The sequence below is a fragment of the Rana temporaria genome, chromosome 3, assembly GCF_905171775.1.
Source record: "Rana temporaria chromosome 3, aRanTem1.1, whole genome shotgun sequence".
Classification (NCBI taxonomy): domain Eukaryota; kingdom Metazoa; phylum Chordata; class Amphibia; order Anura; family Ranidae; genus Rana; species Rana temporaria.
In genome coordinates, this window is record NC_053491.1 from 466,107,979 (window position 1) to 466,134,584 (window position 26,606).

General features: G+C 46.6%; 1 protein-coding gene across 8 annotated transcripts in view; it reads left to right on the plus strand.

Moving 5' to 3' along the window:
• Positions 1-26,225, plus strand: part of KDM6B (lysine demethylase 6B) — a 91,662-nt gene extending 65,437 nt beyond the window's left edge. For 5 of the 8 annotated variants that reach the window (XM_040346834.1, XM_040346840.1, XM_040346836.1 and 2 more), the window contains 12 exons: positions 791-917; positions 3,336-3,441; positions 3,649-3,854; positions 5,812-5,876; positions 7,684-7,755; positions 9,481-9,629; positions 10,402-10,516; positions 13,751-13,938; positions 14,750-14,891; positions 20,025-20,151; positions 20,242-20,412; positions 21,641-23,200. In XM_040346834.1, coding sequence (XP_040202768.1) covers positions 791-917; positions 3,336-3,441; positions 3,649-3,854; positions 5,812-5,876; positions 7,684-7,755; positions 9,481-9,629; positions 10,402-10,516; positions 13,751-13,938; positions 14,750-14,891; positions 20,025-20,151; positions 20,242-20,412; positions 21,641-21,679 — 1,507 coding nt within the window. In that variant the 3' untranslated portion in view covers positions 21,680-23,200. Of the gene's footprint in view, positions 1-790; positions 918-3,335; positions 3,442-3,648; positions 3,855-4,870; positions 5,012-5,811; positions 5,877-7,683; positions 7,756-9,480; positions 9,630-10,401; positions 10,517-13,750; positions 13,939-14,749; positions 14,892-20,024; positions 20,152-20,241; positions 20,413-21,640; positions 23,201-25,739 lie in introns of those variants that run through there. The other 3 variants (XM_040346838.1, XM_040346839.1, XR_005748113.1) reach the window with 3 other exon arrangements.
• Positions 26,226-26,606: the final 381 nt, after the last annotated feature.

Sequence of the window (26,606 nt, forward strand, 5' to 3'; positions counted from 1 at the left end):
TTCCCACCCCCATAATTTTGTTCAGGTCTTTCTGTAAAATTTCTATATCCTGACGTGAAGTTATTGCACTGCTTAATTTAAGTGTCCTCCGCAAAAACTAAGATTGAGCAATTTATCCCATCCCCTATCTCAGTGGTCTCCAAACTGCGGCCTGAGGGTCGGCTGCGGCCCTTTGCTTGCCTTTTTTCCAGCCCTTGGGGCAGTATCCCTCACGCTGATATGAGACACTATTCTGACATCTGACACTGGAGAACTATTTCTCCCACCGACACCACTAATGCGCGCTCTCATTGCGACCAAATGTTCTGCTACCAAGCCTTCAGGCCATGTACTTTGTTTTTAAAATGCCCAGGCTGTTACACTGGCTGGCATGGGCAGCAGAAGATAACTATTAAAGAAAAGTGCTGGGGGGAGGGTGTAGTGAGTTGGTTCGCCTATTTTTTTAGTGAAAAGGTGAACTAACCCTTTAAGCCCTTATTCACACAATGGGGATGATTTACTAAAACTGAAGAGTGCAAAATCTGGTGCAGCGGTGCACGGTAACCAATCGGCTTTTAACTCCAGCGTCTTCAGTTAAACTTTGACGATAAAACCTGGAAGCTGATTGGTCGCTATGCAGTGCTGCGCCAGTTTTTTTTTTTTATATAAACTAATTCCCCAGTGTGCATGTGAACCACCTGTATGGAAATAAGAAAATCCACACGGTTTGCCTATTTTTGTGTGATCAGGAGACGCAGTACACTTTGACTTTATTGCCCGGTATTCATTTCTGTCTCTTCTAATTGCTTAGAAATATGGTGCTGAAAGGAAAATACAAAGAGTCCTATGTTCTTCCTTCCATGTCTGTGAAACCTCCAATTGGAACAGAGCGCAACCTTCCCCGCGAAAAACTTAACCCACCTACGCCTAGTATCTATGTACGTATATTTCTTCTTGTATGATATGTTTGTATATGTTTGTAGGTTATCCTCCTGCAGGGTGATACAAAAAGAAGAGAGCTATGAGTCTGTCCTCCTCCTGCAGGGTGATACAGACAGAAGGGAGCTATGAGTCTGTCCTCCTCCTGCAGGGTGATACAGACAGAAGGAGCTATGAGTCTGTCCTCTTCCTGCAGGGAGATACAGACAGAAGGGAGCTATGAGTCTGTCCTCCTCCTGCAGGGTGATACAGACAGAAGGGGGCTATGAGTCTGTCCTCCTCCTGCAGGGTGATACAGACAGAAGGGAGCTATGAGTCTGTCCTCCTCCTGCAGGGTGATACAGACAGAAGGGGGCTATGAGTCTGTCCTCCTCCTGCAGGGTGATACAGACAGAAGGGGGCTATGAGTCTGTCCTCCTCCTGCAGGGTGATACAGACAGAAAGGGGCTATGAGTCTGTCCTCCTCCTGCAGGGTAAAAAAGACAGAAGGGAGCTACGAGTCTATCCTCCTCCTGCAGGGTGATAAAGACAGAAGGGGGCTATGAGTCTGTCCTCCTCCTGCAGGGTGATACAGACAGAAGGGGGGCTATGAGTCTGTCCTCCTGTAGGGTGATACAGACAGAAGGGGCTATGAGTCTGTCCTCCTGTAGGGTGATACAGACAGAAGGGAGCTATGAGTCTGTCCTCCTGCAGGGTGATACAGACAGAAGGGGGGCTATGAGTCTGTCCTCCTCCTGCAGGGCGATACAGACAGAAGGGGGTATGAGTCTGTTCTCCTGCAGGGTGATACAGACAGAAGGGGGGCTATGAGTCTGTCCTCCTCCTGCAGGGCGATACAGACAGAAGGGGGTATGAGTCTGTCCTCCTGCAGGGTGATACAGACAGAAGGGGGGCTATGAGTCTGTCCTCCTCCTGCAGGGCGATACAGACAGAAGGGGGTATGAGTCTGTTCTCCTGCAGGGCGATACAGACAGAAGGGAGCTATGAGTCTGTCCTCCTCCTGCAGGGTGATACAGACAGAAGGGGGCTATGAGTCTGTCCTCCTCCTGCAGGGTGATACAGACAGAAGGGGGCTATGAGTCTGTCCTCCTCCTGCAGGGTGATACAGACAGAAGGGGCTATGAGTCTGTCCTCCTCCTGCAGGGTGATACAGACAGAAGGGAGCTATGAGTCTGTCCTCCTCCTGCAGGGTGATACAGACAGAAGGGAGCTATGATTCTGTCCTCCTGCAGGGTGATACAGACAGAAGGGAGCTATGAGTCTGTCCTCTTCCTGCAGGGTGATACAGACAGAAGGGAGCTATGAGTCTGTCTTCCTGCAGGGTGATAGACAGAAGGAGCTATGAGTCTGTCCTCCTCCTGCAGGGTGATACAGACAGAAGGGAGCTATGAGTCTGTCCTCCTCCTGCAGGGTGATACAGACAGAAGGGGGCTATGAGTCTGTCCTCCTCCTGCAGGGTGATACAGACAGAAGGGAGCTATGAGTCTGTCCTCCTCCTGCAGGGTGATAGACAGAAGGAGCTATGAGTCTGTCCTCCTCCTGCAGGGTGATACAGACAGAAGGGAGCTATGAGTCTGTCCTCCTTCTGCAGGGTGATACAGACAGAAGAGAGCTATGAGTCTGTCCTCCTCCTGCAGGGTGATACAGACAGAAGAGAGCTATGAGTCTGTCCTCCTCCTGCAGGGTGATACAGACAGAAGGGAGCTATGAGTCTGTCCTCCTCCTGCAGGGTGATACAGACAGAAGGGAGCTATGAGTCTGACCTCCTGCAGGGTGATACAGACAGAAGGGGGCAATGAGTCTGTCCTCCTCCTGCAGGGTGATACAGACAGAAGGGAGCTATGAGTCTGACCTCCTGCAGGGTGATACAGACAGAAGGGGGCAATGAGTCTGTCCTCCTCCTGCAGGGTGATACAGACAGAAGGGAGCTATGAGTCTGTCCTCCTCCTGCAGGGTGATACAGACAGAAGAGAGATATGAGTCTGTCCTCCTGCAGGGTGATACAGACAGAAGAGAGCTATGAGTCTGTCCTCCTCCTGCAGGGTGATACAGACAGAAGGGAGTTATGAGTCTGTCCTCCTGCAAGGTGATACAGACAGAAGGGGGCTATGAGTCTGTCCTCCTCCTGCAGGGTGATACAGACAGAAGGGAGCTATGAGTCTGTCCTCCTCCTGCAGGGTGATACAGACAGAAGGGAGCTATGAGTCTGTCCTCCTCCTGCAGGGTGATACAGACAGAAGGGAGCTATGAGTCTGACCTCCTGCAGGGTGATACAGACAGAAGGGGGCAATGAGTCTGTCCTCCTCCTGCAGGGTGATACAGACAGAAGGGGGCAATGAGTCTGTCCTCTTCCTGCAGGGTGATAAAGGAAAGGTCCCGTTCTGAATTGGTAATATTTATTATGTTTTCTCTTCTAGTTGGAGAGTAAGAGAGATGCATTTTCTCCTGTGTTGCTTCAATTCTGCACTGACCCCAAGAACCCCATCACAGTGATTCGAGGTCTGGCCGGATCCTTGCGGCTAAGTAAGTTGCTTTGATTGTAAAAAGTTTCACAGCTTCTAAATAGGATGCTTGGCACTTAAATGCAAAGGTGGATCTGTTTTGGCTTTCCATGCAAAAGATATACAAGATTGTCTGTCTGAAATCTGTGTCTTACTTGCACCTGGTCATGTGACGAATGCCGAGACATTGCATCATCTTAGGACTCACTCTCATCTCCTTCTTTGACAGATCTGGGCCTCTTCTCCACCAAGACTCTGGTAGACGCTAATGGAGAACACTCTGTAGAGGTCCGTACTCAGGTGCAGCAGCCGTCTGATGAGAACTGGGACCCCTCCGGGACCCGCCAAGTCTGGCACTGCGAGAGCAGCCGCTCCCATACCACCATCGCCAAGTATGCTCAGTACCAGGCTTCATCCTTCCAGGAATCCTTGCAGGTAGGTGCCCATTGTTTTTTGGTTCTTTCAGCTTTCACTTAATGACTCTTTAGAGGGGTTGTTCACTTTAACATACGTTGCCCAACAATTTTTCCTTCCCCCAGCGCAAGGCCCCCTTCACACGGCAAGCCCGCTCGGATCTGCCTGGCCATTTTTCAGGCGGATCCGAGCGGGCCATCCATTGACTCCTATGGGGAGACGTATGTCAGAGGAGATGTGTTCGTTGGAACCCGTCTCCTATCCGTTCTGCAAAAATCGGACGTATGGCAATACGTTCGCCATCCGTCTTATCGGATGAAAATGGACATGCTCTCCCTAGGAATCAGCGGGGTTCTGACAGGCCCCTCCCCGCTCAGTGAGCAGAGCCCGGACCTGTCACCCGCTGTCCCTGCGGAGATCAACGGGGCAATCTCCCGCTGAGCTGGCAGACTCCGCTGAGAGAATCAGCCTCATGTGGAAGAGGCCTTAGAGTTAAAAATACAGTGGAACCTTTGATTACGAGCATAATCTGTTCCAGGAGAATGCTTGTAATTCAAAGCACTCGCATATCAAAGCAACTTTTTATTTTTTTCCAAAACCATAGACGTCAATAAAAACAAAAATAATTTGTCCCACATTGACTTCTTCTATGGCGTGCAATACCGCATGTGGGGTGGGGGGGGGGGGCGCTGGAAAGGCTTGGCTGAAATTGGGAATGGAGTATTTCCAAACGTCTCCGGTGCCCCCCCACCTCTGGCCAAATGGGGTACTGCACACCGCTGTGGCTTGAATGTTGCTCATGTGAGGATTTTCACCAAAAAATTGCTCGTATTGTGAAACGCTCGTTAACCGCGTTACTCGCAGTCCGAGGTTTCACTGTAAAATGGTGCCTTCTCTCCGCTGTTTACTGCTGGCTATGATTTGGTTTGGCACGGTCACCCCCAATTTATGGGAATCCCTATTTCTGTAGTTTTCATGTATGTGCCATTTGCTTTTGTTGTGTTTGGTTGCCGTCTTTTGACTTTCCTGACTCCTAGATCAGACCGCAACATAAATCTGATGGTAGGGGTTGTAACCCATCCGTACTGCATCTCCAAAAAAATAAAATGTCTAGCGATAAACGTTGAGCCTTGAAGGAGGTGCGGGAGTGGAACAAGCTATGACCTCCACCTATAACTGTAAGCAGACCTTCACCGCCAAAAAAAAAGATCTTTGCAGCAGGCTCCAGCCCCCCTCCCACAATTCTATTTTATTTTTATGCTGCAGATCAGCACTTCCTCCTTTCACCCCTAGACGAGAATGGCGTGCACGCAGTACCACACAATGGCAGATGTTTGAAGGGTCTCTGGCGTGTCTTTGGGACCCATCAGAGACCTAAGGACATCTTTTGTAGGTACGGGTTTTCCCCTTGCGCATGCGCAAAGACAGCCCAAGTAAGGAGGTCCCCGGATCCTTGTTTTGATGCGCATGCGCAGATACCTCAGAACTCTGCCGGGTAGAGCCATTTGGCACACCTGCCCACACCCGCTGGACCTTCAAAATATGGTCGGCCCCATTGAAAGTGAACCATTGTCCTTATGCCAAAGAAAAAAAGTTATGTAGAACTGTTTGTTTTCGTCGCTGAGATACCGCTGCCCTCAAATGCACTTTTGATATACGATTGTTCTCCTGGTAATGAAGATAAACCTGGCCAAAAGTCTCAGAAGGAAGTGAGCGAGAAGTTGGATGTTTACAGGACAATAAAAGAAAGTTGGGGGGGGGGGGACCCTTTAAGGTGGCTTGTGTTAGGGCTCCGCATTCCAATAAGGTTTTGTGATGTCTGTAATACACCCACTTTGTACTTCCCGCTTTCCTTCCTGCTTTTATGTTGGTTCTTCCGCCCTTCCCTTCACCTTCTTGTCTTGGCTCTCCCTTTGTGGTATCCGTTCTTTCAGGAGTTTAATATTCTCTCCCCCCCGTTCTCCACCTTTTTTCATAGGAGGATAAAGACAGCGATGAGGAGCCTAATGAGCCCGACAGCACCACAGAAAACCCACCTCCCAGGTAAGTGAGCCTTCGAGGGTGGAGGGGATGGAAATTATGATCCTTGGTTGAGCAGAAGAGACGGGCCATTTTTGGGGTGGAAACGCAGTAGCCCCCACCAGCTGAAGTGAATGCTTGTAGACCATGACATTATTTGTATTATTTATTTTACATTTTGCTAGCAAAATTGTGCCAGTTTGCCACCGCAGTGATGCACCCGTCTATATTCAGCCCATTCACCAGAGCACAGAAGTGCACATTTGTACAGTGGGGGAGAGTGCTAAGGCAGGAGTTGGTGCAAGTGGTAGCGAGCGCATAGGTGGTCCTTGGGAGTGTTGGGGAAAGAATGTGGGTTTAAGTTAGATTTGATCATTAGATCGGGGATTTGTGTTGATGTTTTTGGCACAGGAGATAACGGGTGGTAACAGGATGGGAGCCAACTGCAGTGTTGAGGGCACAGTGATGGTGAAGGGGGTTCCATGAAGGCGCAGTGTTGGGGAGGTTTCAGGCTTAGTGGTGATGGTGAGAAAGGGGAATGCAGTGGTGGCGCAGGGTTGCAGCTTTACCGGTGGTCGGCGCAGGGTTGCAGCTTTACCGGTGGTCGGCGCAGGGTTGCAGCTTTACCGGTGGTCGGCGCAGGGTTGCAGCTTTACCGGTGGTCGGCGCAGGGTTGCAGCTTTACCGGTGGTCGGCGCAGGGTTGCAGGTTTACCGGTGGCGGCGCAGGGTTGCAGATTTACCGGTGGCGGCGTAACTCCAGATACAGTCCTCTCAGCCAGCAGCAGAGGTTGGGCATGGGAGGAAAGGTTGGTGATTCTGTCAGAAATTAAAGTGGAGGTTCACCCGAAAAGTTAATTTTTAACCTTAGATTGATGCTCATTTTGTCAAGGGGAATCGGGTGGTTTTTTTTTAAAATCGAAGCTGTACTTACCGTTTTAGAGAGCGATCTTCTCCGCCGCTTCCGGGTATGGGCTGCGGGACTGGGCGTTCCTATTTGATTGACAGGCTTCCGACGGTCGCATCTATCGCGTCACAATTTTACGAAAGTAGCCGAACGTCGGTGCGCAGGCGCCATATAGAGCTGCACCGACGTTCGGCTTCTTTCGGATACTCGTGACGCGATGTATGCGACCGTCGGAAGCCTGTCAATCAAATAGGAACGTCCAGTCCCGAAGACCATACCCGGAAGTGGCGGAGAAGATCGCTCTCTAAAACGGTAAGTACTGCTTTTTTTTTAAAAAAACTACCCGATTCCCCTAGACAAAATGAGCCTCAATCTAAGGTTTAAAAAATAAAATAATTCGGGTGAACTCCCGCTTTAAGTGAGCCTATAACTTCCTATAGCAAACACAGTCCCTGTGCTGAACTGAATTCCCAGGAAGCATAATAAGCCTGTCTTGTTCTCCTCTTCTAGACTACAGAACCATTGGTTGTCACCTTATAATGTGGCATGTCAGGGGGGTCACCTTCCCTTAAAGCGGAAGTTCCATTTTTGGGTGAAACTCCGCTTTAAAGCTTGGATGAGATTTTGGTCATTTGGGGGTTAAATACATTAAATGCCCCCCTTTCCACCAATACCCATATGTCCTTATTGACTGCTTTCTAGCAAGTTGGACCACAAAATCTTTTCACCGGAAGAACCAGCAGTTCCCAAATTTGCTAGGCTGAAACATCACGCATAGGTGCCAGCGCCTGATAACAGAATTGTATATTCTGTACGTATTTTATATGTATAACTTGCTGGAGATGTTCCTGTACCAGTGTGCTCCTGAGATCATCGTATAATTGGTAGCCTCTCGCTAATGTGGGTTTATTTTTTTATTTTTCAGCACAAACCAGGAGCAGAAAGCTCCACACATCATTAAATTTGGAACCAATATTGACCTCTCTGACCCAAAAAGGTGAGTGTGATCGCGGCGTATGTTGACGTGAATGCCCACTGCCAATGTTAAGCATGCTCTTGATATACCGCTAATCCCCAACTGTACATTTATAAGGAGGGTTCATGTTGTCGTTTCCCCCTCCTTGTTCCTTATGACAAATCATGACCATTGCCACACTTGAGACTCCCACTCTGAGCACTCTGCCTTTTTATAAGCCCACCTTTATATCACCTGTTCCACACATGAGCCGACCGAGAAGGCACACCTAATGAAAGCCTGATTGAGCTTTCAGCTGAGTACAGTGCCTTGAAAAAGTATTCATACCCCTTGGAAACTTCCACATTTTGTCATGTTGCAACCAAAAACATAAATTTCGTACCCAATGATTTCCAACGAGTACCGGTCATATCTGTGTAACTTCAGAGTAGTCGCTGCACTACTTTGGTCTGAATTTTGATGCGACTTTAGGTCCATAGAACGCAAAATTACTGTATATACTCGAGTATAAGCAGAGTTTTTCAGCACATTTTTTTCTGATGCTGAAAAAGCCTCCCTCGGCTTATAGTAGAGTCTCCGGCTGTTCTTAACTGCCATCCACTGTAACAAAGCCCCGCTCCTCCTCGTCCGGGATAGACTGAACACTGATACAATGCTGGGAAACTGAATCGGTGTTCCATCTATCATGGAGGAGGCGGAGATTTGTTACAGTGGCCGCCGACTGCAGCAGCATGGAGAGCAGATGGGCACAGTGAGGCTGCAGATGGGCACAGTGAGGCTGCAGATGGGCATTGTTGACCCTCTTTTCCACTTAGGCTGCTTTCACATTGAGGCGTGCAGCCGCGGTGACGGTATAGCCGCGCTATTTGTAGCGCGGCTATACCGGCTATACAGCCTTCGGGCTTTCACATTGAACACTATAGGGCAGGTTTTTTCATGCGGTATAGCAGCGCTATTTTTAGCGCTGTACCGCATGAAAAACGCCTCAATGTGAAAGGGGCCTAACGGTAGCTGCTGCATTTCCCACCCCAGGCTTATACTCGAGTCAATATGTTTTTTTTTTTGTGGTAAAATTAGGTGCCTCAGCTTATATTCGGGTCGTTTTATGCTTGAGTATATACAGTACACCGGCATTGCTTAAAATCGTTTCAATTTAAGGTCGTACACGTGTGAAAGAGGCCTTTATATAGGCTACCTGTATGTAGCGCCCGCATAAATAGACAACAGGCCTCAGAGCCCCTCATGAATACGATTTAAATGAAAAATGCAACCATGTCAGTACCAAACTTCTGACGCTGTCCCAGCTGCCCGCCTTGTATCTATGTAGACTTCTGCATTTTTGCTTGCGTGCACCTTAATTAAAGCGATTGTAAACACCGCTTTATTTTTACCTACAGGTAAGCCTACCTTACCTTTTTCAAGGCTTACCGGTAGGTAAAATATCCTAATCCTGCACCGTTTAGGAGATATTCACCCTGCATGCAGGCGCTGACGTCGGCGGCACATGTGCTCTGAAATTCCAGCATACCGTGCCAGACGTTTAGCGCTTCTTGCCAGAACTGAGGGCTAAGGTGAGTATTTCATAATGTGCTAGTATGCATTGTGCCATTGTTTTGCAAGTTTTTTTTGGGGGGGGGGTTACTACCGCTTTAAGGCCAAAGTTGGAAGACTATACAGTGGGTTTGTAAGGATCAGCTTTAGAGCTTGTAGATTGTCGGAATGACGCAATGTCTGTTTTTTTTCCAGGTGGAAGCCCCAGTTACAAGAGCTTCTGAAGTTGCCTTCCTTTATGCGGGTTTCATCCAATGCAAATATGTTAAGCCACGTGGGCCATACCATCCTGGGCATGAACACGGTGCAGCTGTACATGAAAGTCCCAGGCAGTCGTACACCAGGTGGGCACCACCAGTCTGCCATTCTCTCTTCCTCCCTCCATCCCCCATCTCCTCTACTGCTGTCATCCTTCCCTCTCCCTGAGGTTAGCAACCCATAAATCGCGATCTACCTGCCGATCGTGGGCAGGTGACAGGTAAAACGCGATTCTTCCTTGCCGTCCCCCAGAATCTGGACAGGAGGGACAGTGGGGGTGGAATTTAGTGCAACCAATCTATAGTTTTCTCCTGCAGCAGCTGAAAGTAGGCTTCTCCTCCTTTCCCTCTCCCCAACATTCAGCTGCCACAGGAGCAAAATACAGGGGATTGATACCAATATATGCCCCCCCTGTCCATCTTCTTTCTGCTGCCCCGGTCCCCCTTGCAGATAAGAGTTGAAGGTCCCGGGAGATGTACATGAGAACAAGGTCTGCTGTGTGTAGACAAGTGGCAGTCTCAACCTGGACCCTTGCCAGGCCACGCTATGCCACGGGGGGGGGGGGGGGGGGGGGTGAGACTGCCATTTGTCTACATGCAGCAGTTCTTGATCTGATGTGCATCTCCCATAGCCTTCTGCTCTTATCTGTCATCACCTCCGTCATAGTCAGGGGAGGCATGTGAAGGAATTGCTCCCAGAAGCTGCGCTCTTACCGCATGTCGCAGCTGTACATTTTAGGCAGGCTAAGCCTCTACGATTAAAATAACTCCTCTATGGACTATAGGACCCCTCCCCCTATATTGTGAAATGAGGGCGGTGCCTTTTTGTTACTCACTGTAATCTCTGGTCCTTCTGCAGGTCACCAGGAGAACAACAACTTCTGCTCAGTTAACATAAACATCGGCCCCGGGGACTGTGAGTGGTTCGCCGTCCATGAGAATTACTGGGAAAAGATCAGCGCCTTCTGTGACAGGTGAGAGGGGCTGCATTACCACTTTGTGCCAGCGGAGGGCATAATATGGTCATAAATTCCGCAAACCACCGGTGGATGGCACGAACCTTCACAAGCGGCTACCTGGTTGGCACTATTGCATTGCAGGGACTTGGCTCATTCAAGTTTAAAGTGTAAGTCCACCCCAACACTAAAATCCCTGCATCTACAGACATACACGATCTAACGCTAACCTATCTAGCCCTGTAAAGAGGAAATCGGTATGCATGCATACATCTTCTTCTTTTTTTTTTTTTTTTTTTTTTAAGCTGATCCGACTCGATCCCACGCTGAGCTGTCGGCTGTGGCTTCCCTGTGGTGGTGGTGCAGAGGACACAGCCGACAACAGATAAGTCACTCTATGGGTGACGTCACTACACATTAATTTCACAGTTGGCTGTGTCCTCTGTAGAGCTTCTGCCGCTGGAGACTGGATTGGATAGCGATTTTTCTTCTTTACAGGGCTAGATAAGTTAGTGTTACATCGTGGATGTCTGTAGATGCAGGGATTTTAGTTTTGGGGTGGACTTGCACTTTAAAGGGGAGGTTCACCCTAAAAAACACTTTCTCTAATTACACTGGCCCCCCACATTACAATACGATTATGCCTGTTATGTTTTTTTTGATGCTGTACATACCTTCGTACAGCTATTCACCCGTGGCTTCGGGGTTGCGAGTCCCGCGGGAGTGGGCATTTCTCACATGCTGGTGATTGACGTTTTGACAAAAAACCAGCTCCCCCGTCGCGTAAGCTGCGTCACGACTGGCGAAAGGAGCCGAACGGCGAGTCGGCGCTATACTGCGCCTGCGCATCGCCGTTCGGCTCCTTTCGCCAATCGTGACGGGGGGAGCTGTTTTTTTGTCAAAACGTCAATCACCAGCATGTGAGGAACGCCCACTCCCGCGGGACTCGCAACCCCGAAGCCACGGGTGAATAGCTGTACGAAGGTATGTACAGCATCAAAAAAAACATAACAGGCATAATCGTATTGTAATGTGGGGGGCCAGTGTAATTAGAGAAAGTGTTTTTTAGGGTGAACCTCCCCTTTAAATGTCCTTTGTCAACCTATAACTGTGCCGCTGTGCTTTATTTATTATTATTATACAGGATTTATATAGCGCCAACAGTTTGCACAGCACTTTACAACATTAGGGCAGACAATACACTTACAATACAACGCAATACAGGAGGGATCAGAGGGCCCTGCTCGTTGGAGCTTACAATCTGATATGGATATGTGCCTTTTATTTATTTTTTAGCTTATTTTGAGGCCTTTCATAGAAGTCAAGTGTCTTATCTAAAGTCTGACCTGTTGATTGCCTGCTATTAACACTGGCTGTCTCCCAGCACCTGAGTGTTCAGATCTGTACAAAATGGAGCCCTGTCAATAAGACCATTGTAAACAACTGTGGGGCTCATTTATTTGATGTTAAGCACAATCAAAGCTGGGAGACAACGGTTTTATTTGTCTAAGGCAGGGGTCTCCAAACTGCGGCCGGGGGGCCAGATGCGGCCCTTTGCTAGCCTTTATCCGGCCCTCAGGACTTTATTCCTCCCACTGATATGAGGCACTATTCTTCCCACTGACTCCCAACAAGGGGGCACTTTTTCTTCCACTGATATCAATGATGAGATACAATTACTCCTACTAATAGGGGCACTACACCTTATCCTACTGATCGCAAACTATGAGGCCATGTTTATTCTCACCAATGCTGGGCCCGGGGCTTTTTCTGCCCCCGCTGGCCACAATCCAGCCCTCCTAAAGGCTAAAGAACAATAAACTGGCCCTTTGTTTGAAAAGTTTGGAGACCCCTGGTCTGAGGTTAGGCATCGGATAGATCCGCAAATGCTAGTTCTCAGTAGGGACCTCCCCAGCTTTCCTCCAAGAGTCATCCCCAGGTGTAGTTAAATAAGGTGACAAATATTATAAACGCGCATATTCATGATATTAAGGGCTCTTTCACACGGAGCGGATCCTTAATTGATCCGCTCCGTTAGCCCGTTTGGCTCAGCGGGGATTCCTCCGTTAATCCCCGCTGAGCTGTCGGCGGACAGGGCGGTCCCCGCACACAGTGCAGAGACCGCCTTGTTTCTCCTCCGCTCTCCCCTATGGGGAATCGGATGAATCCGGACCGTGTGTCCGTATTCATCCGATCCGTTCCGCCGGACGGAAGAAAAATAGGGTTTTCTGCCGTCCGCAAAAGCGGATCTTTGCGGACACGGATGGTTGCGGACATTAGCGGATGCATCACCTGCTAACGTCTGCAATCCCATAGGGATACATTACAAGTCCGTAAGCGGACTTGTAATAAACGGACCGTTTGTCCATGCGTGTGAAAGGGCCCTTATTCATAAGCAAAATTAAAAATTTGCATTTTTTAAGTAATGTATAATAAAGTGATTGTAAACGATTACCTTGTAAAACAACTGGTATATACAAAAAAGCCACAAAAAAAAAAGACAACTTTTGAAAAAGGGAAAAAAAAACAACGTTTTGCTATAAAACACATCCAATTATAAATGTAAAAAAAATCGAATGTCTTCATCAGCTTATGCCAAAATTAGTATTATGCTACACATTTTTGCAAAAAAAAAAAAAATCCCTATAAGTGTATATATTGATTTGTGCTGTCTACAAACTATGGGGTATTTTTTTTTTTTTTTTTTAATACTAGTAATGGTGGTGATCAGCGACTTATAGCGGGACTGCGATATTGTTGCAGACAATCTGACACTTTTTTGGGGACCAGTGACCCCAATAACGGTGATCAGTGCTAAAAAAAATATATACACTGTCACTGTACTAATGACACTGGCTCTCCCCCCCCCCCCCCCCCGGCACCTCTTCATGTCAGCCACCAGCATTGGGGTCCATGCACACTGGCTCCCCCCGGCACCTCTTCATGTCAGCCACCAGCATTGGGGTCCATGCACACTGGCTTGGAAAAAAAAGCAGTTTAGTATTTTGCCTGTAGAAGCAGCTCCATGCCAGTGTCCATGCACATTGTAAAGTTTTTAGAGGCAGGAAAAAAAAAACTTTTGTGTGTTGCATTTTTTAAAGCAGTTTTCTGACAGAAAAAAATGCTTCAAAACGCCTGTACAAAAACGCTGTGAGCATTTTTTTTTTGTTTTTCTGTCAAAAATACTGGTGTTTTATTTAAGCCCAGTGTGCATGGACCTCACTGATGAATTTTACTTATTAATTTTTTCAGGCACAACCTGGATTACCTGACTGGGTCATGGTGGCCAGTCCTGGAGGACCTGTACCGAGCGGACATCCCCGTCTATCGGTTTGTGCAGCGCCCCGGAGACCTGGTCTGGATTAACGCTGGAACCGTGCACTGGGTGCAGGCCATCGGGTGGTGCAACAACATAGCCTGGAATGTGGGGCCTCTAACACGTAAGTTGCACATCAGTCGGACTCCTCTACAATGGAACTTGCTGGCAGTAACCTTAAAGTGTTTCTAAACCCACAACAGTAAAATCAGTCTGTATATGCAGTAAAGCATGCTTGTTATACTCACTATGGGACCTAAGGGGTTAATCCTGCGCATTATGGCCCAGATTCTCAAAGGAGATACGACGGCGTATCTCCAGATCTCTGAGTCTGAGCGGTCGTATCTATGCGCCTGATTCTTAGAATCAGTTAGTTATCAGGAGATACGCCGTCATATCTCTTTTCCGAATCCGGCCCAGAGCCTGATACTTCAATCTGCTGGAAAACCGCACTCCCCCCCCCCCCCCCCCCCATCCAGCGGTGGACTGTTCCTGATGTTCTCATTCCCAGGGCTGGGCGTGAAGACGTCCAGAACAGTCCAACTAACACGACCGCTGCACCGGGGGGGGGGGTTGGGGGCAGTGACTGGAGCTGAACTGGGAAGATCGGAGGATTCGGTGAGTATATCTCCGTTCTCCAAACCCCTGGACAAAAACAAGCGGTTACCCCACAGCACCACTGCATGGGGGAAGAATAAAGAATTACGCTTGAATAAGGAGTGCTGTTTGGATTTATGGCCTTGAGTGTGCCTACTGGCTCACAGCAGTGTCACACTAGGCTTCCAAACATTGAGAGGCTCGCATCGCTGGCCAGCTTTTGTCTGGGCCGGGTATGAAGGTCTATTTGCCGTCTTCATGGCTCATTGTATATATCCATGGTTTTTCTGCATCCACCATAGTGTTTTTATGACATGCTGATTCTTGTCTCCTCGCAGCATATCAGTACCAACTGGCCCTGGAGCGCTTTGAGTGGAACGAGGTGAAGAACGTCAAGTCCATCGTACCCATGATCCATGTCTCCTGGAACGTATCGCGAACTGTGAAGATCACAGATCCAGATTTGTACGGCATGATCAAGTAAGAGCCCAGCCTTTGTTTTTGTACATTTTTTTTTTTTTTTTTTTTTTTTGGTGGCTTGTCGTCATTTATTCATTTTATCTGTAGCTGCCTTTTTTTTAACCCCTTTATTGAATATTTTTGTTAAGCGTTAAATCACATAAGTATCAAAACGCTACCCGGCGACGGGACCAAGTGCCTTCCCTCCTCACTCATCATTTCCTTTTTAAAATACATTAATGGTTTGCCAATGCAGAGCAACAGGGTTACTTTAGTGGTGGCCTAACCAGTAGCTCGCGTCAACCTATCCTTCTCTTCCCTCCATTGAGATTCCCATTCTGTTTATCCACCAAGAAGAATGCCCAGTACTTCCATGTATGAAGAGCATGCGACTTCCTCCCCTTCCTTCCACATGACCGCGCTGCCATATTGGTCATAGGCCGGGAGTCCTCTGCCTTGTGTATGCTCCAAGACGCCACTCCCATACTGAACAGGGCTTCATTTATTTTCACTTCCAACTGGAGCTGCATGGTAGTAAAGAGAAGGTTATTTAGGGGCAACTGTTGAAGCTGGCATTTAAGTGTACCTGTTATATTGCACAACTAGTCATCTGTTGCCTGGTGGATGGCCCTGGGGAGTACCGCTGCGGAGCCCGTGAGCGCCGCGCTCGCGTGGCCTCCCTCCCCGCAACAGGCGATTCATTCGCTTCTCTCCCGTGCAGGAGGAGCGGCTCCAGCATTGTCTGCAGCCACCCCTCACCGCGCCGCTCGGCCTCCGTGCAACTTCCCTTTTAAGCATGGTATCCCCTTGTTCTGTTTTTACATCTAAAGGCCCATACACACGATCAGACTTTATGACCGTCTGTATGCTCCATCAGACAGTTGTTGGGTTTTTCAACGGACAAATGTTCGCTGTGCATGCTCTTAAACTTTTTGACAACAAATGTCCAATGGAGGATAATCCGATCATGTGTACACAAGTCCATCGGACTAAAGTCCAAAGTAGAAACACGCATTCTCCGAACCAATGCTAAACATCAGACAACAATAGCAGAAGTTGCCCAAAGGGTGGCGGTAAAGAGCTGAAAAAACACGTGATTTGGTGAATGTTGGCTGATGACGTTCTGTCGTGTGTATGCAGAACACGTTTGCGGCCAACGCCCATTCGGACCAAAAACCACGGAAAAGTCAGATCGTATGTATGAGGCTTAAGCCTAGTCTCTCCTTCCTTTACTCGAGTTTCTCTGTTTATGTTTGTGTTCATTGGACCACCTTGACTTTCTCTTCGATCTGCTCAGTTATAATCCTATATTTCTTTCTTTTGTGTCTCGTATACTGCCAGCATAGTGCCAGATTGTCCATGTTCTGCTCTGCCGTCTCCTTGCCCTACCTCCATCCTCCATTATTGTATCCAGGGTCCAATATCACCATTATCCATGCCCATTTCTGGTCTCCATTCAGTGCAAAATTGGCCAACTTTTTTCTCCTTTTTATAAATTATATATAATAATAAAAAAAAAATATATATATATATATATATATATATATATATATATATATATATATATATATATATATATATATATATATATATATATATATATATATATAATATATATATATAGTGGTTATAAGATGGACAACCCATATTAAAAAAAAAAAAAAAACATGGACATTGTTGGCCAAGAAGAAAAAGTATGCAAGTATAGTCAATAAGACTAATTGGGCCAACATCCCCAATTAAATGAAAAATACAAGGACAACCCCCTAGTGGGACTTTAGTGGCCCATGCTGCTTAATCAAAAACACAATGGGGCAGATTCACATACAATTGGACAGGCGCAGCGTATCAGAGATCCGCTACGCCGCCGTATCTTACCTGGCTTAAATTCGAATCCAGGAAGAATTTGCGCCGTAAGTTACGGCGGCGTAGTGTATTTCTGGCCGCGTATTTCAAATTGGGCGGGTTGGGTTTCATTTAAATGAAGCGCGTCCCCACGCCGAATGAAATGCGCATGCGTCGGTCCTAAATTTCCCGCCGTGCATTGCGCTAAATGACGTCGCAACGACGTTGTTTTTTTTTAATTTAGACGTGACTTACGTCCATCCCTATTCACGGACGCCTTGCGCAAAAAAAAAAAATTCAAATTTCGACGCGGGAACGACGGCCATACTTTAACATGGCAAGTCTATCTATACGCCACAAAATAGCAGCTTTAACTATACGCCGGAAAAAGCCGACTAGAGACGACGTAAGAGAATGCGACGACCGCGCGTACGTTCGTGGATCGTCGGAAAAAAATCATTTGCATACCCAACGTGGAAAACTACGCAAACTCCACCCAGCGGACGCCAAAGTATTGCATCTGCGATCCTTCGTACGCCTGTCGGATCTTACCCAGATGCCGTCGTATCTTGGTTTGAGGATTCAAACTAAATATACGACGCGGGAAATTTGAAAGTACGCCGGCGTACTTGCTATGTGAATCTGCCCCAATATGATCTACATTTCCAGAACAATATTTGTAAAAAAAAATACAAATTTTTATAGAAAAAAATGGTTGAGGGCTGGTGTACAGTCAGGCCAACATGGTACGAGTTTACATAAGTGCATACAGTTCTACAGAATCCAGGGACTGCCTTGATGAGTCCCATGGCCAAACATACATGGTGGACACCCAACACGTTTCAGAATTACATTTTTATCAGGGGGTGTATGTTTAAATAGATACGGATTAGGGTCGCCCCTTGAACCGCCCAGGGTGGTTCTCCACTCGTGGCAATACCAGAGCCCGAACCGCGCTGTGCTTGGATAACTGAGGAGGGTAGGCGAGCCATCCACCCTACTCAAGAATAACCTTCTTATGCTTTACTTGTTTTGGCTACCTTCGGATATTTCTTTGTGTTTTCTTTGTTTTAATGGAAAAATGTACGTCACTGTTACGAACGAGTGTCGCTAAACTGTAAGATGTGACTGAACTCAATCAAATAAGTTTTACAAAAAAATAAATAGATACGGATAATGTCTATAATGAAGCAAAAAAGATTATAAACCCCATAATAATCATATAACCGTGAAAAAGGTTGTTATTATTTATTCCCTTGGTTATAAATTGTACTTTAAATGTTGACAACCATCGGAACTTTCGATTCATCAGCCAGAAGAATTAAAAACAATGATGACCATTGCATTGCCCAGGGAGGGAGATGGCTTTGGTAGTATCAACACCTGAATGAGGTCCAGCAAGACCTGCTAGAATACACATATCGGAGGAGGGAGAAGCATGGCGATGGAAAGGCAATCCAATAAAAAGAGAAAAAGGGGGGGGGCGTGTGTGTGTGTGTGTGTGTGTGTGTTGATAAATGGAGAGTTAAAGAATATATGCATACAAATATGTGTATTGCTGTGGACTGTACTAACATTACATAAAGTACTAACCCATAAAACGAGAAGTATATTATTACTTGGGGAAAGTATACAGTGGAACCTTGGTTTACGAGTAACGCTGTTTATCAGCTTTTTGAAAGACGAGCAACTTTTTTTTTTTTAAACTACTTGCTTACTGGGCACATATACCCCCTTCCTGCCCAGGCGAAATTTCAACTTTCGGCACTGCATCGCTTTAACTGACAATTGCGCGGTCTTGCGGCATGGCTCCCAAACAAAATTGACGTCCTTTTTTCCCACAAATAGAGCTTTCTTTTGGTGGTATTTATTCATCTCTGCGTTTTTTATGCTATAAACAAAGAGCGACCATTTTGAAAAACACAATATTTTTTTACTATAATAAATATCCCATAATTTTTATTATTTTTTTCTCAGTTTAGGCCGACGCGTATTCTACATATTTTTGGTAAAAAAATAAATTGCAATAAGCGTATAGTGATTGGTTTACGCAAAAGTTATAGCGCCTACAAAATAGGGGACAGAATTATGTCATTATTTTTTATTTTTTTACTAGTAATGGTGGCGATCTGTGACATTATGGCGGAAACATCGGACACTTTTGACACCCTTCACATTTATACAGCGAACAGTGCTATAAATATGCACTGATTACTGTATAAATGTAACTGGCAGGGAAGGGGTTAACACTGGGGGGCGAGGAAGGGGTTAAATGTGTTCCCTAGGAGTGATTCTTACTGTGGGGGGAGGGGACTGACTGGGGGAGGTGACCGATCGGTGTCCCTATGTACAAGGGACACAGCATCGGTCTCCTCTCCCTGACAGGACGTGGATCTGTGTGTTTACACACACAGATCCATGTCCTTGGCTGTGTAACGGCCAATCGCGGGTACCTGGCGGACATCGCGGCCGACAAGCACGCGCATCGGCACCTCAGTGACGTGGTGGGCACGCGCGGCTCTCGCCCCCCAGTGGCCGGAGGAGCCGACGACGTCAATGGACGTCCTCCCGGCATTGTAGAGCCACCGTGTGGCCGTCAAAGTGCAATAGCCCGGGATGGGAAGTGGTTAATCCTGACTCTGTTTGCAAAACAAGCAGGATTCAACCCTCTGCGGTACTTCATTTGGCCAGGGGTGCAGGGGCGCCGGTGACACTCAGACCGGTTCGGAAACACTCGAATACTCCATTCCCGAGTTCAGCTGAGCTGTCTGAGTATTTTCAAGCCTCTCCGGTGCCCCCCCCACCTCTGGCCACATGCAATATTGCATGCAATAGAAGTCAATGTGGAACGAATTCTTCGTTTCCATTGACTTCTATGGGGAAACTCTTTGATATGCGAATGCTTTGGATTACAAGCTTTCCCCTGGAATGGATTATGCTCGTAATTCAGAAAGATAAAAGGGGGGGGGGTCTGGTGTCACCAGTGACACACCTCCATCCCTGCAATAAGCGTCAAAAGAAAAAGGTTTGCTCTTGGGACTTTAAGTGAGGTGAGCAGTATAAAGCCAGTAAAAATGGCAGAAATAATTACGGTGTATATTTAATTCAAGTAAAAAGTCGTAATTCAAGGTTCCACTGTACATGGGGGGTAAATGTTAATGTCCGACCACAAGGAAGCCAAGAATGGGGGAGTCCACATGTTCATGTTATCTATACTCCCATCTCTGGTTTTCTCTCGTCTTATCTCCAGATTTTTGGTCTCCGCTATTACTTGTATTCACCTCTCCTCTTGGCTGTCTCATCTTGCAGGTACTGCCTCTTACAGTCCATTAAGCGTTGCCAGGTACAGAGAGACAGCCTGATTCGCGGCGGAAAGAAGTTGGCCTATCAGGCAAGAGTGAAGGATGAACCAGCGTATTACTGCAATGAGTGTGATGTGAGTACCGGTCTACAGTGGTTAATTTTGAAGGAAGGGGTTACCCATGGATATGGTTTCTAACGGTTGTATGACTTTTCTGTCTGATAGGTGGAGGTTTTCAACATCCTGTTCGTCACCAGTGAGAGTGGGGGGAAAAACACCTACCTGGTCCACTGTGAAAGCTGTGCCCGCCAGGTCAACGGCAACATGAATGGAGTCGTCATCCTAGAGCAGTACAAAATGGAGGAGCTTATGCATATTTATGACACTTTTCATCTGGTAAGAATCTGGGGTGGGGCAAAATGAAGAAGGTATTCATGTGCCTGTGTGCTCAGTGGAATTCTTAGTATCTATTCTTATCCTCAATGCACAGTACCACTCGGTGGTGGCTGGTGCTCAAATTTTTTTGGGGGTGCGCAAACAAACTGAAAACAAAAACATCAAGCGCCGCTACTGTGCCCCATCAATTGCCGCCAGTGTGCGCACACTTACCTGTCTCTGCGCTGTCCTCCACGCTCCTCCTCCTCCGTGTCTTCTCCTGTCCTCGTCCTGTCATCTCTGCTATGATTGGACGCCTGATGGGTGTCCAATCACAGCGCCTTACTTCATATTCCCATCGCACACGTTCCTGGATCCGCTCTTGGGTTTGGATACTGGTACACGTTATCACATCGCCTGTCGCTTCAGCCAATCAGGTGACAGGTAACCAGACCCGGTGCGCCTGATTGGCTGAGAGGCAGGTCAGTGTTAGGAAAGCGATTTATTCGCTTCTCCAACACAACACTGTGTAAACACTGTGTAAACAGTGAACGCCTAGCATTGCGCCCGCTGTTTACCAATCAGGATGCCGATTAGAGCCGACGGCTCTAATCAGGCACTTCCAAAAAAACACAGCTGTAATTCAGGTGCCCGGCGCCTGACAAGGGGAATAGGGTGCGGCAGCGGCGACAATATATAGATTCATGCATTGCATGAATCTATCTATTGGTGATAGAGGGGTGACAGGAGAGAGGAGGCAGCGCTCCCGCGCCCTCTATGGACGCACCGCCGCTGGTACCACTTCTCCTGTATGCTGGGTGTAATTCTCAGTAGATGTTCTTATTCTGTATGTCGCTCAGTGTTTTTTGTAACTTTATCAGGTCCTTAAAACAAAACAATAAAAAAAAAAGGAGAAACCCACTCCTCTTCGCTCTGCCATTTTACAAAGTCTAGCAGTACTGGTTTCTTCCAGGTATTTGGAACATGGGAAAGACTGGCAGCACATCTGTAAGCTGTGGAAGTTTAATTTTCTTCGTTGTCCAGTGAGGGGCACCGGAATTCAGAAACAGCCAAGTTATATTGCCACCACAGACAGTATATCCAGACTGTTCTTGAATTGTCCCTTGTCCCTCAATGGATTCAAATAAATGGTTATTATGGTACACAATCTAATTTGTCTTCGGAACAGATTGTATAAATATGTCAAAATGATTTACGTTTTTCTTATTTTTTTTATTTTTTTTTACAGTACAGGACTGAGATCTTTAGTCATAACCAAGAAATATAGGCAACTAGCCTCCGAAATTGGACCCAAGCTGCAGGGACATCCCCTCTAACACGTCCCACTCCCACCTAGCCTCAGTTTTTGCTAGTGTCCTTATGTGATGGACGATCTCTCTCCTGAGTGAACCTGCTTCCCCCTTTTTGCTTTGGTTTTTGTTCTGCAAGATGCTTAAATCAAAAAATGTCTGCTCCTCAGTCGCTGAAGGTTTCTGCATCTGTTTACTCCTTGGCTCAGCCTTGGAGGCCAGGAAGAAGATGCCAGCCTGTAATGTTGCTTCAGGCACTGGATCATGTTTGGGCACTCACCATGGCACAATGTGTAACAGGTTAGGCACAGGGTGCTATACAGGCCCATGGCTGTTTGAGTCCTATCTTTGAAGGCCACTTCTGAAGTATGCTCATCCAGGTGGGCAAAGCCAGGATGTAGGCTTGTTCTCTGCTACCATGCCTCTTTGGAGGCTGTTAATCTCATGGGATGCAAATGAGAATCTTTGGCCTCCTCTTCAGGGTTGGTCTCTATATCCATTGAGGCCACTTCACTGCCTGAGAAGGGGGGCCAAGGAATATGTAGGCGAGGAGTCTTTTGCTTCTGCAGACTAAGACTCAAGAGGCATTCTCTACTGAGATCTCCAAAATGAAAGGAAACCCTTTCAGTCCTTGTTAAATCAGACTGTGTTGGACCACCCTGGATCTCTAGCAATGGCTCACTGAAACTGCCCAGACTGCCTATGACGTGTTCACGTGCTTTTAGAACCAGTATTATACAGTTACAACCTCTGTGGGGCCATTCAACCAAAATTCAGCTGAACAATGCCACAGCAGTAGCCTACATCAAACCACCAGGGAGGCTCCAGAAGTCACACCACTCAAAGGGAAGCGGATTCTGTTTTGGGCAAAACATTATGTTCTGCCCTATTTACTGTTCATATTCCAGGTGTGGAAAATTGGCAGATGGACTTCCTCAGCAATCAACACCTGAATCGGAGGAATGCTCTCCCCACCCTGAGGTGTTCCAAACTCTTTACCCCAAGTGAGGGACACTGGATCTTCTGGCATCCGGGTTCAACCACAAACTGGACAGACTTCTCACCAGGTCCAGTGACCCTCGTGCCTTCACAGAGTATGCTCTGGTGTTTCCGTGACATCAGTCCATCTGATTTATGTATTTTTCTCCTACAGCTCCATCCTCCTCACCTCTGCAGGTTCAAGATGGGAGGGCATTGCAGTGATTCTCGTACATGACTAGACCAGGAGAACTTGGTGTTCAAACATTCTCAGACTTGGACATTCTCAGACTCCTGGCAGACACTCTGTGGGCTCTCCCGGATTACCCAGGAATGTTGTTCCAAGGGCTGATCTACCATCCTTCCTCTTGATTGTTAGCTTTTACGGTGTAGCTGTTTAAACCCAAGTCCTAAGAGGGATAGGTCCCACTCCTTCTTGCAGATCCTCTCCAAGTCATTAAGGTTTTGAGTCTGTTTGGTAACTCGAAGCTTCAGCTTCCTCCACATATTTTCTATGGGAATAAGGTTTGGAGACTGGCTAGGCCACTCCTGGAGCTTAATGTGCTTCTTCTTGAGCCACTCCTTTGCTGCCTTGGCCATGTGTTTTGGGGTCATTGTCATGCTGGAATACCCATCCACTGCCCATTTTTAATGCCCTAGCTGAGGGAAGGAGGTTTTTACCCAAGATTTTGACAGTACATGGCACCGTTTTTAGTCTCTTTTTGATCCAATGAAGTTGTTCTGTCCTCTTGGCAGAAAAACACCTCCAAAGCATAATTTTTCTACCTTGTTTGATGGTGGGGATGGTGTTTTTTGGGCCATAGGCAGCATTCCCTTCCTCCTCCTCCAAACGCGGCTAGTTGAGTTGATGCCAAAGAGCTAGATTTTGGTCTCGTATGACCACAACACTTTCACCCAGTTCTCCTCTGAATCATTCAGATATTTTACCCCACAGGCCAGTAAATGTACTTTCTTGAGCAGGGGGACCTTGCGGGTGCAGCAGGATTTCAGTCCTTCACGGCATAGTGTTACCAATTGTTCTCTTGGTGACTATGGTCCCAGCTGCCTTGATCATTGACAAGATTCTCCAGTGTAGTTCTGAGCTGATTCCTCACCGTTCTCATGTTCATTGAAACTCCACAAGGTGAGATCTTGCATGGAGCCCGAGATTGACAGTTATTTTGTGTTTCTTTCATTTGCGAATAATCGCATCAATTGTTGTCAACCTCTCACCAAGCTGCTTGGCGATGGTCTTGTAGCCCATTCCAGTCTTGGGTAGGTCTACAATCTTGTCCCCGACATCCTTGGAGAGCTCTTTGGTCTTATAAGAGATTACAAGACCAAGGGAGTGCTCCTAATCTCAGCTCGTTACCTGTATAGAAGACACCTGGGAGCCAGAAATGTTTCTGCTAGGGGATCAAATACTTATTTCACTCATTAAAATGCAAATCAATTTATAACTGTTATGAAATGCGTTTTTCTGGATATTTTTGTTCGTCTGTCTCTCGCTGTTAAAATAAACCTACCATTAAAATAATAGACTGATCATTTCTTTGTCAGTGGGCAAACGTACAAAATCAAACTTATTTTCCCTCACTGTATTTCTCCACTGTTTGGATTTAGCATGTGCCGTGAGGGTCTACCTGCCAACTACGACCTACTTTAGGCAATTTGATACCTTTTTTGTCCTTCCTAAGGGTTCCTTCAGGGGGCTTTATGGGCTTTTAAGCATCAGGCACCTGTTTTTCCAGATCATCAAGGCTGGCACTGATCTTCTGCTCTTACTTTGGATTTTTTGCTGGGTTCAGGCCTCCTTTGCCAGTTTCAAATGTAAGGAACCATAAGCTGTTCTGAGCACTGGCAAGTTTCTTTTTATCTTATTGCATGAGCATGGTATAATAATTTTTGCTGTGCTGCCCACCCTCCAGTTGGATTATTCTGGGACGTCACATGTAGGATGGGACTCTAAATAAAGCGCACTGTGTAAATTGTAAATCAACATTGGTAGTATAGTCCCATTGGTGATAAAAACGTGAATCCATTAGTATATATTGATGGGAAGAAATCCCAGGAGTGTAGGACTAAAGGAGTCGCCGCCATGTGTCCATCCACCACCCAGGGGAGGAGATTAAATATGCTTACCAGAAGGTGGCATCAATCAGGCATGTGATATCAAAGCTCTGGATCGCGAGTGGTGCAATTCCTCCTCCTTTTAGCTGAGCCACCTCGGGCAACTTCGACCCGGCATGTGAGAATATGGATCAGGATGGCAATGTCCCAGATGTCTTCCACCACAGAACCGTTTTGGTAGGTTTATGGTTGGCCGCATCCATGAAAAACGATATGGTTAAGGGTTTATTTGGAATAAAAAGGCTTCGCTTGGATTCCAAGATGTGTTGCATCAAGTAAAAAATCTCCTGTAATCACAAAAGCATAAAATTCAAAAAGGCACAGTGGCATGGAAAGGACTCGTCAAACCCGACGTCTTTTATCTACAAAGACGAAACGCGTCGGGTTTGATGAGTCCTTTCCATGCCATCGCACCTTTTTGAATTTTATGCTTTTGTGACTTCAATGCAAATATGCCCCGTCCCCCCCTGATTTCAATGTAAAAACTCCAGCCTCATTGAATACGTTTTAAACAAGTGTTTTTAAAACTCTATTCCGATTTTCGGTCAAGTGCATCCTGAATTTTTGGTTTCGGCACCGAAAAAAGCCTTTACTGTACAATTGAGAGAACAGGATTTTAGAATTACCTGTAAATCCTTTTCTTTGAGTACAGTACAGGACATCAGTCCCATCTCTCGGTTTATATTCCCTCCCACTCCCAGTAGCCTTAGTTTTGCAGCAAGCAATAGGGAGATCATAGAGTTTGCCACCATCCATTCCCCTGACGGTAGCTGCCTATAATCCATGGTTATAACTAAACATCCTGTGTTCTGCATTGTGCTTCAATAAAAAATATTTTACAGGTAAATAAACAATTTATATATTGTATATATTTTATTTATTTTTGTCCAAAATAATGTCTTTTTTTTTTTTTTTTTTTTCTCCCCTTAGAACCCTCCTCCAAGCACACGGTGATCTTCTCCCTGCTTTTCTACGACAGTCTCTCTCCCCCCCCACCCCTTTCTCCACCCACCACGAGCCAGCCAATCAAAACTCTTCCCCCTTCTTCCCAGGACCTAGGGAGGAGAGGGGCGGTGCTAATCAACCAGCCAAACAGATGTGACCGAGAGAGAGAGCCACGGAATGAGGAGGTGGGAGGGAGAGGAGCCACTTTTTTTTTTTTTTATAATTTTTTTCGTCTTTTTAGACCGAATGGCAGCTCCATATTTTTCACTCTCTCCAGCCAATCACAAGCCTTGTTTACACAGATCCCGGCCCCCCTTGCGGGAACAGCCAGTCAGGATGCAGGATTCTACATGTCTTTGTCAATAATTTTATTATTATTTTCCTTCTTTGTTTCATTATTTTTTTTGTAATTTTATCAGGAATATTTATTCTGAAATCTTGAATTTGTGATTTTTTTTTTTTAAGGGGGGGTGTTTTATTTTTGTGGGGGGGGGGGGGGTTGTATTTGTCGGGTGCTTTTAGGACTGTTTAATTCCTAAGATCGGGGGCACAGTGCTTTTTTAATTTTTTTAAATGCAAAAAATAAAAAATTAAGTTCAGAGTGGTGCTCCGGTATTGGAAGTAGGGTGTGGACTACAGGGCCTTCGGCGGGAGGGCAGTTTGATAAACAGATGTGGTGTTTGATGGATTTTTTGTGGGGAGGGGGGTAGAACTATCTTTTTTTGGGTTGATTCGGGGAGCAACTGTAAGCTCCATAGGCGATGCTGTCATTTTTAAGAGTGTCGGTCGCGCTGAAACTGTCCGTTTTTTTTTTTATGTGGGTCAGACCAAAACTTTATGAAAAATGTGACC